This window comes from Rhineura floridana, chromosome 4 (genome assembly GCF_030035675.1).
Source record: "Rhineura floridana isolate rRhiFlo1 chromosome 4, rRhiFlo1.hap2, whole genome shotgun sequence".
NCBI lineage: Eukaryota > Metazoa > Chordata > Lepidosauria > Squamata > Rhineuridae > Rhineura > Rhineura floridana.
The window spans coordinates 28,963,854-28,977,462 of record NC_084483.1 but is presented as its reverse complement, the minus strand read 5'-3'; the positions used below and the strand labels follow the sequence as shown (position 1 = coordinate 28,977,462).

The following is a 13,609-nucleotide window of genomic DNA, read 5'->3' as shown; positions in this document are numbered from 1 at the left end:
TGAATGAGAGAAAGGGCACAAGCAGGTTGATGGAGCAAGGCCGCATTCACACCATACATTTATTCCGCTATTATTCTAGTTTTAAATAGTTGTGGTTTCCCCCAAAGAAGCCTAGGAAGTATAGTTTGTGAAGGGTGTTGAGAGTTGTTAGGAGACCCCTATTCCCCTCACAGAGCAACAGTTTCCAGAGTAGTTTAACAGTCAGCCCCTCTTCCCAGAAATCTCTGGGAACTGTAGTTTTCTGAGGGGAATAGGGGTCTCCTAACAACTCTCAGCACACTTCACAAACTACACTTCTCAGAATACTTTGGGGAAGGCATGAAGGTTGAAAGTGGAATAATAGTGGGATAAATGTACTGTGTGAATGTGGTCCAAGCTATACAAAGAGAGAAAAAAATCCCTAGAACAAAGAGGTTGAGGGACATAGAGATATACAACAGAGTAAAGATTAAAGAATGTAAGTATTTATAAGCAAAAGGAAGTGCACTGAGGAAGAGGAAGCCAGTGGATGACATAATGGGCCAAAGTGAGGAACAGAAGACAAAAGAGGTAAAACTGTAAAATAAGTCTAGGCTTACAGAGGTGAGAAATTAGAAGACCAGAAAGGATGGCTGCCTTAACATAGCAGCTGAAGAGTATGTGTAAGAGTTTTAAAGTCTCAAATTCTATTGTGCGTAATGAGGTGATGCATGTGGGAAAGACATATTTGAGCCCCACAAACGCTAAAACCACGGAACCCAAGATCTGAATTATTTTCAAGTTCAAGTAAGGCATACTTCTGAAGACACTGTAAATGATTCCAGGCAACAGCATTTCAACATTTTGTTCAAGTTTCTGTATTGTGCTGCCGTATACTCATTTAGATATAGATGTCCCTCATTTAAGGTAACTATTCTCTTTTGCCCTTACCTATCAAGTCCCCAAAGCAGCAAGGATGAGAGGGGGCCATTAGATGCTAATAAATATAGCTAGGTCACGCAAGTCACCTTATGAACCACTGTGTGACAGCAGTGTGGCTCACTGCAGTCTAGTCAGAGCAGGGGCAGTGATCAGTCTGTCATTACTTGGATAAGGTTTGCAGATCCACCTAGAGCAAGTGAAAGCCCTAAGAGAAAACAATAAATCTTCTAAAGTGAACAAATTCTGCAACCATAGCTGTAGCATTCATAAAATGGATACCATTTTGAGATGGGGAGAGAGTTTTGAGAACAAGCCTGCCTACTTTGATTTGCCATATTTTTTTCTGCTGAACAGGGTAATGTTCTTTCCTCTGGCACTTCAGATTCAGTATAAATCTGACAAATCTAGTAATTGCTGCCAAGGATGTCAACCAATTAAAAAGTTATTATACTCAATTAACTGCTTTGTTTTTAACTGACTGGATTTATAAGAGAGAATTAGAATAAATATGACATCGTATAAGTATACTCATTCACAGAGGAACCGTATGATGAAAAACCAGAAATTTTAGAATGTGAGGTGAAAGCTGCTCTTAAAGTACTCAGAAGAAACAAATCACCAGGAACAGATGGCATACCAATAGAGTTACTACAAGCTACTGTCCAAATTTTGACAAATATCTGTCAAGAAATCTGGAAAACTAAACAATGGCCCACAAACTGGAAGCGGTCAATATACATCCCAATTCCAAAGAAAGGGGATCCCAGGGAATGCAGTAATTATTGAACTATTGCCTTAATATCCCATGCAAGTAAAGTAATGCTCAAGATTCTACAACAAAGGCTCTTACCATATATGGAGCGAGAAATGCCAGACGTCCAAACTGGATTTAGAAAGGGAAGAGGCACCAGAGATCATATCGCAAACATACATTGGATAATGGAACGGAGCAAGGAATTTCAGAAGAAAATCACCCTATGCTTTATATAGTAAAGCCTTTGACTGTGTAGATCATGAAAAACTATGGAATGCTTTAAAAGCAATGGAGGTGCCACAGCAACCTATACTCTGGACAAGTGGCTACTATAAGGACAGAATATGGAGAAACCGATTGGTTCCCCATCGGAAAGGGTGTGAGACAGGGGTGTATTTTATCACCCTATTTATTTAATCTATACGCAGAACATATCATATGGAAAGCAGGATTGGACCAAGATGAAGAAGGTGTGACAATTGGAGGGAGAAATATCAATAATTTAAGATATGCCGATGATACCATACTACTAGCAGAAATCAGTAATGATTTGAAAAGAATGCTGATGAAAGTTAAAGAGGAAAGCACAAAAGCAGGACTACAGTTGAATGTCAAAAAGACTAAAGTAATGGCAACAGAAGATTTATGTAACTTTAAAGTTGACAATGAAGACATTGAACTTGTCAAGGATTATCAATACCTCAGCACAGTCATTAACCAAAATGGAGACAACAGTCAAGAAATCAGAAGAAGACTAGGACTGGCGAGGGCAGCTGTGAGAGAACTAGAAAAGGTGCTCAAATGCAAAGATGTATCACTGAACACTAAAGTCAGGATCATTCAGACCATGGTATTTCCGATCTCTATGTATGATGTGAAAGTTGGACAGTGAAAAAAGTGGATAAGAGAAAAATCAACTCATTTGAAATCTGGTGTTGGAGGAGAGCTTTGCGCATACCATGGACTGCGAAAAAGACAAATAACTGGGGGTTGGAACAAATTAAACCAGAACTGTCACTAGAAGCTAAAATGATGAAACTGAGGTTATCATAGTTTGGACACATCATGAAAAGACATGATTCATTAGAAAAGATAATATTGCTGGAAAAAACAGAAGGGAATAGAAAAAGAGAAAGGCCAAACAAGAGATGGATTCATTCCATAAAGGAAGACACAGACCTGAACTTACAAGATCTGAACAGGGTGGTTTATGACAGATGTTCTTGGAGGTCACTGATTCATAGGGTCACCATAAGTTGTGGTTGACTTGGAGGCACATAACAACAACAACAACAACAAGTATATAGTGCTATTGTGAGAGCTGGAGCATGTAACACTGATATTATATGGATTGGCGTGCCACAGAGTGGTAAGCGGTGGTAACGCAGCCGAAGCTCTGCCCACGGCCAGAGTTCGATTCCAACGGAAGGAGGAAGTCGAATCTCCGGTAAAAGGGGTCGAGGTCCACTCAGCCTTCCATCCATCCATGGTCGGTAAAATGAGTACCCAGCATATGCTGGGGGGTAAAGAAAGGCCGGGGAAGGAACTGGCAATCCCACCCCATATATACGGTCTGCCTAGTAAATGTCACAAGACGTCACCCTAAGAGTCGGAAACGACTCGCACTATAAGTGTGGGGACACCTTTACCTTTTTTACTGGCTGCTAGTCCATTTCCAGACCCCATTTGAGGTGCTTGTGTTATCTTATAAAGTCCTAAATGATTTGAGATCAGGTTACTTGGAGTTTCACCTTCACACTTTATGATCAGCATCTTAAGCCCTTCTTGTATGCCTCCCTGTATGATCAGTCAGACTGGGGGAAAGAGAAAGAGAGAGTTTTTGGTGGTAGCCCCACAATTATGGAATTCTTTCCTGGGCATGTGCAGATTGCTTCTTCTTTGCAAGTCTTGAAATGAGCACTGAAGACTCATTTGTTTCAGATGGCTTTTCAGTAAAGATGCTGTGTTGTCCTATGGGTTTTAATTCATTGAAGGGTCTATAACGTTTTAGCTAATTTTAAAATTATTTTATTAGGCTAGTCTAAGTTCTATATTATGGCTGGTTTTAATGTTTTTGAAAAAGAGAGGTGATATGGTAACATTTTATGTTTAGAATTAGTTGGTTGTTTTGCATTTTACTATTATACCGCAATTACTTTCAGAGGGCAGTTAACCCTAAATGCTACTTATAAATATTTTAGATAAATAATAAATAAATCTTAAGTATTTTTACTGTTTCAAGTGTAAACTGAAAGTTTTGTTGCTGGGTGGGAAAAAGGTAGAAACAGTCTCTGAATGCACTGTCTGAATCAAGAAATACACACAGATGTGTATTCAGCTGCTACTTGCATTCACTGTAATCTGCCCACAGAGCTGCTTCACATGCAATAACTACCCTGTTCACTTTAAGAAGAGGATCCCACCAATGGAAGAATTTCATGTACTCATTATAGCATCCATGACACTTTGGACTGCCCTCATGGTTTGCAATTACCACCAGCACTGAACACTTCATGGGTGCACAGCTTTGATCAAAGTTATATTTAAAACCTTAAATCTGAATAATGCTTTCAGCCCTGCACTCGAAGGCAGACCCAGTAAAAGACACATCACTTTCTATTCTGTCCTTTTGCCCTATATGGAAAGAGTTAAACACTTTTGAAATGATCAATGCATTTTATTCAGAATCCCATGAAAACATGTTTTCCAGAAGTCTGGCAGTTGTGCAACATCAACTAACAGCCAGCTAAAACGTTAAGGTGTCATGCTTAGCCAAACAGTTTAAGTACCCCCCCAAAGGAAACCACCTATAAGTGCATGTAGCTATTTTTTCCATTCTAGTATTTCATTGACTTAAGTAAAAGAAAAGGCATCCCAAGTATTCTTTGCACCTCCCCCCAGCTGTAAAAGGAATAGTACACTTTGTTCTTTCCATCAAGCTCATCTCCTAGATTTTATAACTGGTTTAACAGAAACTGTTGACAATATTCCTCTGGCTGCAGAACATGCCTTGGATCGTAACTGAAACTCATAGAATCTGATTTCTCTTCTCTTTTTGCATAGGGAGTGGAAAGATCACTTCACAATGCCTGTTTTACTCCTTCTACCAGAAGGAAGCACATTATAAATATTCAATCTGCCTTCAAGTTTATAGAGTTAAGGAAAGTTAAGAGTTAAGTCGTCTTAAACACTGAGCAGATTCAGTATCTAGGACAACTTAGGCACTTTAGAAATAATAATTAGAGTGGACTGTTTACTACTTGGTTATTCTCTCTCCTTGACTTTACACAATGTAAACACTAACCAAAATAGAGTCCACTTTCCACTTTTTGTTAAACCATTTATAACATCTAGGAGATGAGCTTCTTATCTTTTGCTGTGAACATTCTCTCTATTACAGTTGGGTAAAGCCAGTCACATCATCAACAATGTCAGTTGTCTCTCACAAGGTATGTAAAACAGAACATTTATTAGAGTGTGATTCAGTGAGTTAGGGATGGAGGAGAAATTCATTGGGTTCATTGCCAAACTTGCTAAATCTACTGGGGAGCTCTCTTAACTGTGTCATCTTCAGTTGAGGCCAGCTGTATGGTGACAAGGGGAAAGCCTTCTTGGGAACTGGAATTTTTCTCCTCTCTGAGATACAGCTGGCACCAACAGTTTTTACATTTTCAATGCCAGCTGAAGACCTGAATATTCACCCAAGCTTTTTCTAGAGTTTAATGCCAGAATTGGTGTTTATTTTAGCTGGTCATTGTAACCCAATCTGGAAATGCATTTGCAATGAAGAGCAGGTAATAATTGTTTAAATAAATAAAAAGAAATGATAAAACCAATATGTGAATTGAAATGGAGCTATTAGTCAAATTCACACTTTCTGACTATTGCAATGCAGTTATCCAATCTCTCAAAATGTGTACAAAAATCTATATATTATGGGAAAACGAATACAAAAATGGGTACACGTATGAAAAACAACATACAAAAATGAATAATATTAGGGAACATTGATTGCAGAAATGTGTATATTGGGCAAAAATATGTATACAACACATGTATTCAGGGAAATGTGCATGAAAATGTTTATGAATTTTTGGGCAGGATTTTTTTTAATCCGCCAACTGATGTGGAAATAGGGTGAACTGAAGTTTAGACTGGAAAAATGAGAAACTGAAATTGACAGATTCAGCCATGCCTATGGTGAGTAAACTATTATTTCTACCTTCCCTTTTCCAAACAATGAAATTTAAAAGTAGAAATGCCAAAGGCACAGGCTGTACATGATTTCACAAATAAAATAACTAAGGGACACAGTGCCCTTCAACAATTTGGTGACAAACTGATTAATTTCTTATCTCCGTGGATGTATGCAATATACATACATGAATTCTAACAGCTAGGATGCAGGACCATCATTAAAAGGACAACCCAAATGGTAAAAGAGGCAAGGAATGCTATCTTGGTTTTTGGGTGTGTGTGGAATGGATTCCTTCCAGCCTCTTGCCCCCAACCCTATTCCAATCATGAGTAAGCCAAGACACTAGTTTTTGCTGGTATTTCAGGCCATAATGTCAATGTTTGGGGCTAGAAAGCATGCAAATATTTCCATTTAGGTTAACATTACAATAAAATACTGATACCAATACAAACAGCAGTAAGAAGAGGTTTGGAAATAAACATTCCATTACTATGAAATTGTAGACACTCAAGGACCTGTGCTGGATGTGAATATTGAGTAAACCTGCCAAACGAACAAAAGAAATGCCCTTGAGAGTTTGAGAGGCAGCCAATAAGAAAAAAACAAATACATAACACCACCAACATTTGGAACCTTATAAAGTGACTAATTTTAGGTTCAGGTTACTTTCTACCAGAGTTTGCAGAAGGGGATACTTCAACTCAAAGTTTCTGTGAACAGGATATATATGCATGTGTTTGTGTGTAGGTATGAAACTAATATTTTAATGGGCTAGATATCACATCTAAGAGTTGTTTTACTTGACACATTCTGATGACTTACAGACTGGCTAGATATTCCCCCCCCCCAAATCAATTCAGCTGAAATGTGTGTGCGTGGTAAGCCGGTTCTCAGCCCTTTGCAAAGAATACACTGACTGCTCAGCTGATCAATGTACCACAGTAAAGCCGAAATTGGGCTGGCAGACAACTGCAAACCTGGACTGAAAATAAGCCTAAAAATAGTTTGAGTAAAGTGGACCTAAAATGCAAATGAAAGATTTCTGACATGTTCAAGCAATTGAACTCCTTTTCTCCTGGGCCAGTCTAGATTTTTTTCCTTGCTCAAATTTAGTACTGATTGATATTAAATTTCTTTGGTGCCTATCTTCCTAATTACTGATGATCTAGAAATGCCAAATCTAGGAGGACTAATGAATGGTTGAATTTAATGCCTCTCCAGTACAGTACTATACTCATATGTGGTGCCACAAAGTAGGAGATGAAAGGTAATGGAATGGTTAGGATAGACCATGTTTATGTCCTCCTGAAAAGAAGTGGGTTATAGTTTTGTCTAAAAATTAGTGGATAAAATCTCAGACCATCCTTCTTTGAGCACTGTTCACATGTATTTTAAATACTATGACCAATATCAGCAAACAGGAGTTTCCAAGCCTGTGACTAGTGGATAAGGTAAATAAGCCCAAGGGGGTGGGGGCAGGGAGAAGGCACTTTCAGGTGAGAAATGGTGATGGTAGTACAACTCAACCCATTGATTTCCTCTAACTCTTTCTTTTCCATCCATCCACCCAGTCCTACACATGTTCTAGCTGGGCTTCAATCCAGAACTCAGCCTGATTGGATGGAAAACAATGTTGGGGGACGAGTAGCGGAAGAAGAATTAACTGAATCTCTCCCTGCCTACTATGTGTCTCCCTACCCCCCCCCCCCGATCAGTCACTCTGGAAACATGTATTTGGGAATCTGTGTTTGCTGACATAATGTACAGTTCTGGCTTCAAAGCAACTGTTGAAGTGGTGGTGATGATGTTTAGCCCCTTTTCTACCCACCATTTGGCCTCTTAAAATAAGCCCCAAGTAGCTTTTCCTTTCATAAGGATCTAACAGTATTTTACCTTCACACCCAGTTTTAGAACCCTGCAAGGTGGTGGTGGGGCCTACTATAAGCTGCAATTTGGAGCATAGAAATAATAGAAAGGAAAGAGTAAAGCACACCTGCCACCTCTCCATTGCTGTTCTAAGGTAACTCTATCCTTAAGTTGTTTTCATTTTTGGAATAGCATTAAAGCTCAGTCATATGCATTTGTGTGTACAGTGTACTTAACCACTCATAAACACAATGCATTAAAGTCTCTTTATTTCACAGACTATCCATGCTATCAAGAAAATCTTCAAGTATATTATTGTTGTTATGAGTGGGCATGCCGCTTATCTAACTCTAGTTCTGCTCTGTTTGTGGCTCCAGATGCTAATCTGACACTTATGCAGGACATATAAACACAGTAATGACAAGTTATCAGAAAATCTTAGAATCAAAATATAACTGTTCACAAGATCCTGACTAGAACAGTGGTGGGATGGGAGGGGGGACACTCACAGACCTCTGTAATCATATGCATTCATTCTTACCCATACATACTTTTGAGAAAGGTCACATAATTCATTGACAGAGCATATGCTAAGTATGTAGAAGGTGCCCACGTGAGGAACTAAGGGAGCCTTTTCTTTTCTATAACTCTTTAGTTCTCTAATTCAACAGATATGGAAACCCCACACTGTCCTTTTTTAAAAAAAAGTAATTCTATTTATTTATTTAAAAACTTTTATATCTCATCTTTCCGTTAAAATGTTCAAGCTGGCTTACAAAAGTTAAAAATCATTAAGGCCGTAAGAAAACCAACACTGAGAAGATCATTTAGAGGTTCTCACTTGTCTGACTTAAAAATCTACCATTTGTGGCTTTATTAAAGTTGCAATCAGTCAAAAGTTCAACTCCATCTGACAACTATCTAAGATGAATAATTACCATCCCTGATTTTCTCCAGAAATAGACAGCATCTGATGATTTCACTAGAGAGCAAGAGACTTCACCGCTAAACTCAATGACACTGCATGGCCAGTCAATTATAAACTGAGGCTAAGATTTGCCTTCCCTGTAGAATACATAGCTTATCTCTGTGAAAGGCATATTATGTAGCCTTAACTAATAAGTGACAATGAGCAGACAGCCGATAGAGAGCAGCTAAAGCCAGCTATCATTAGATTTATGGAGGAGGAAAAAAAATGCTATCAGGCCAATCTTTTTATGAATAATTGATAGGAAGTCAGTGCAATGGTATGACAGCATATCGCCACAATTAGAAAAACAAGTTTTAAAGCAAGAGGACATAACACACTGAAAAGAAGATGCCAGCAAACATGCCACCCTGGAATAGAATACAGTCGCTATTGTGTTAGTTGGCAACATTTTAATGCACAAAATGAAAGCAAGCACAATGTTCTGTTCTGCAATCCACTTCCCACCCCTTTTTTTTTCACAGTCCAGGTTCAGAGTTTGTTCGGGAAAGTACTGTAAGGCAAAAATCAGCAGCCACATTAATTTGTTGATGATTGAGAGAAATATGAAAATTATTCTTGTGGGTTTCCCCAAGGTTGCTACACTGACTTACTAACAACATAAAGCTAGCAATTTATTTCTATATGAATCTATAATGCAAACACATTTTTATTAAAAAAAAATCAATGTAATGGAAAGTAAAAGATCATGCAGTTCTTAAAATCAACCAGCTAAAAATGGAGGGAGAAACTGTAAAGATGAAAAGATGATCTAAGAAAGAATGAAAAAATCTTAACCGCTACTCTAAACTAAATTTCTCTTTCCTTAAGAGGATTTAAAAAAACCGTTTTCTAAGCACTAAACTTTTCTTGAGTTGAATGTTGCATATAAAAGCCTCCTCTAACATCTCATTTCTTTTCCAGTCACCTTTTGGCTTGTAAAAGAAAAAATATCAGGTGACCAATGCTTCATAGATGAAAGGGTTAAATGTAGTGCTACATTTGTTAGCATGGGAACTTAACATCTTTCAGTGATATTCATATGGGTTATTGCAGCTTGAAGGAAGAGCTACTAGCATCCCTTTAAACTACTGATCTAACAGTCCTGTGTTTTCTGATTGGCATCTATGAGTTTAATATGCTCCATGATAAGAACATTTCTCTTCAGCAAAAATGTGCAACTAGTGCAATTTGGAATTGTACAGGTCAAGTTATGTGTAACAAATGGATCTGAGTCTTTTGTTTTTTTAAAGAAATACATTCAGAGTAAATGGAAAGAATGGCTACTGGCTCTGTGACAGGAGAGTCAAATCTTCATAAACCTGAAAGAGAGGGGAGGAAAAAAAAGCGACACAAATGCGCCCCTACAAAAGAACAGACCAGATCACAGCTGGAAGGAAGGCAAACCTTTTAATCAGGTCCTTGAAATACAAGCTGCAGGAAGCTAGAACATTTTGGTGGACTTCAAACTCTTTGCCTTCAACAATAATTTTCAGGTCTGTAAACTCTTTCACTCTGCGTTGCTGGTTCAACTCCTTCAACATTTCTGCAGAACAGAGAAGACAGACAGTGCCAGGATTCCCATTAAGAGTTTTTTTTATTCTTTAAAAATAATAATAATAAAAAAGGAAAGTAGAGAAATAGGAAATGCTTGATATTATTTGTTGGCAAGACTGGCTCAACGTTGACAGCCAAAGAAATCACGAACATAATACATATTATATAGATAAATAAATATGCTTTATATAAGCGAGAAACATTAGGAAATCATATCAGAGAGAGAGAAAAACCTTTTTGCTGCATCAGGAAATTAGAAACACAAAGAATACATTGCCACAGAACAGTTAAAAATAATGTCGTGTAAAAGAATGCAAGAACAAGTGCTTTATCGCCAAACATAGATTTTTTTAAAAATTGTACTGGAATTAATACTGAATAAAAACATGACATTTATGATGCAGTATGAACTTGGCATGTTTCAAAGAAAATGCAAAGCTTGCAAAAATCCTTCTCTTAAGCACACTATAGAAGGCCTGGAGCCTTATGTTTAGCAAAATACATCTGCATTAAAGTAGAACATTTATTCTAAAATCAGGCTACCATTAATAACTGGAAAGTTCTCAAAGCATCAGGCAACACTTCCAGACATATTAAATGTTTAATTAAAAACAACACACAAAGAATTAACGGCTGTTTCTCAAGACCTGAATTTTCATATTTCAAACTCGAGTTTTTAGAATTCATTCATGGTAGCAATTCATTTTAACACAAGAGAATATTCAATCACCTCTGAGAGCATTTCTTTCTTGCAGTAACTCACTTACCGTGCATAGTCCCTTCAGGCTCTTGCCTCTTTTATACAGAGAGAGCAAATCAGCAATGTGATAAGCAGCACTATGGGAAATTATTTCCTAAACTAATGTACCAGAATGGCTAGTAAGGCAGACAGAACACAGAGTTTGGGTAAATGTGCATTTTAAAGGACTGATTAAAGTATGTTGATTTTAGCTTTTTAAAGGTGTTTTGGCTAGCATTCTACATTTGCAATAGGTCAAGAGCTTCACTTTCCTCAGCTGCACAACCACTTGTATAGATCTATTCTCATGACCATATTTCTTCTGGAAGGATACAGGTTCCTCATCCCTGACTTACATCTGTCACTTACGTGTTAACGGACCTTAAAAATTAGACCCCAAATTCATGCTTCATTCATAATCATCCCCAAATGATACCCTGGCAAACAGTTTTCAACTGAGAAGGGAAAGAGCAGCAATTAACAGCTACAACAACAAAAGCTTGCTAACACTGAACTTGCATATTGATATTATTCACTAATATCCCAAGCCAAGCCCAACATAAGCAACAAATATTTTTTCAGGTCTAAAAAACGAAGTGTCGCCTTGCATGTTTATATCTACGTAACAGAATCACAATGGTGTCTGAAAGGCTAATTATTCTGCACTTAAATGGGTCAGTGGTCTCTGGAGAGCAAGCAGATCATTAGAGATGATACAAAAATAACAGAAGGCCTGTGTCAGATCTATATTAGAGGAAAATAAACCATGGTGTCCTTTGGGTGCTATACCAGGAGCTATTTTTAAAGGCATGCAATTTGAGTCAAAATGCCATACCATGGCTCAAATGCACACAAACTTTAAAGAAGGTATAACAGGATCAGAGACTGGGAAGCTTTAATAATAATAATAATAATAATAATAATGATAATAATAATTCTGCCCTTCCTCCCAGAAGGAGCCCTGAGTAATTTTTAGTAGAATTTACAAGATTAAACTTTGCTTCAACAAGTCCCAATGTATGGACTTAGCTGGTCCATACTATAAAGTATTAGCATTTATATTAATTGTCCACTGAACAATGGACATTTCTAACTGCTGAGGGGTGGAGTTAGTTAGATTTTGAAAAACCAACAAGTGAAAGCAGAATAGTTAAAAATTACACTGGATGCCACACAGAGATTCTTAGATGCATTTCAGCTTTTAAGCATACATTTTAAAGCAGAAACTAGAGTAGAGCTCACTGAACATGCCAGTTCTATTCCTGCCCACCAGAGACTAGCCCAGACTTGTAAATGTACCCTAGCTGGGTTGCCTGCAAGTCCTCTAGAAAAGCAGGCAGTTTTTGCAGTCTGGAAAATTGAAAGCTGAATCCTTCTTTCCCCAGCTTTCAGGCCATTGTTGTTGTATGTGCCTTCAAGTCGATTACGACTTATGGCGACCCTATGAATCAGTGACCTCCAAGAACATCTGTCGTGAACTGCCCTGTTCAGATCTTGTAAGTTCAGGTCTGTGGCTTCCTTGATGGAATTAATCCATCTCTTGTTTGGCCTTTCTCTTTTTCTACTCCCTTCTGTTTTCCCCAGCATTATTATCTTTTCTAGTGAATCATGTCTTCTCATGATGTGTCCAAAGTATGATAACCTCAGTTTCATCATTTTAGCTTCTAGTGACAGTTCTGGTTTAATTTGTTCTAACACCCAATTATTTGTCTTTTTCGCAGTCCATGGTATGTGCAAAGCACTCCTCCAACACCAGATTTCAAATGAGTTGATTTTTCTCTTATCCGCTTTTTTCACTGTCCAACTTTCACATCCATACATAGAGATTGCCATGCTCTAAATGCCTAACAAATGATCAGTCAGGCTTGTAAAAAATATTGTAGACTAGCGACTTTTGTGGCCTTATCTGAAAATCTGGATTGGGTCCCATCCTAGGAGCTCATGGTGAAGGATGAGTAAGAAATCTAATAAATAATAATGTCAAAGATTATTGGCATTCATTGAAGCCATTATTTAATCTCCTGAGCTGTCACCAATAGCAATGAATCATAGCATCAGAATGGCACAGGTGCTGATTAATAAATGTATTAGAACAGGTGCAAACAGGAAATGACTCTTACTTCCTATTCCTGGTATTTCTCATTCAGTATTCCTGGTACTTCACATTTGAAGCAGGACCTGTGTCTATAAACTCATATGCAAACTGCCTCCACAGCACAAGCATCTGTATCTTGTTCAGGACTGTAGGGCAAAGGAGGAAGCGGGGCAAGCACAAACACTTCTTCAGGTAACATGAGTCACTTATGCTTCTTGTAACTAGTGCTCCATAATGTATGAATGCCTTTTTGGCCCAAATGACATCATTTCCAGCTCAAAAAATGCTTATCCAGTCTCCTCTTAGGGCCAAAATGTATAGAAATGACTTGAGGTTTTTTGTTGTTGTTGTTCCTATTGTAGATGCAGGCTGCAGTGAAGGGAGGCTTACCCCTTCACTCTCCAAGCCTGATCAGATTGGATACCCACCCTACCCAGTCCTGTAGCTAGGAGCCTTAGAAAAAAATTCCCACTCAATGGAAACTTGTCTCCTAAGGATTCTAGCCATGGATGTGTGTGTGGAGGGAGAATTTC

At 38.1% G+C, this 13,609-nt stretch overlaps 1 protein-coding gene across 9 annotated transcripts in view; it reads right to left on the bottom strand.

The window, feature by feature from the left end:
- Positions 1-13,609, bottom strand: part of KLHL29 (kelch like family member 29) — a 616,221-nt gene that overhangs the window by 122,929 nt on the left and 479,683 nt on the right. For all 9 annotated transcript variants that reach the window (XM_061622707.1, XM_061622698.1, XM_061622704.1 and 6 more), the window contains one exon: positions 10,093-10,231. In XM_061622707.1, coding sequence (XP_061478691.1) covers positions 10,093-10,231 — 139 coding nt within the window. The remainder of the gene's footprint in view (positions 1-10,092; positions 10,232-13,609) is intronic.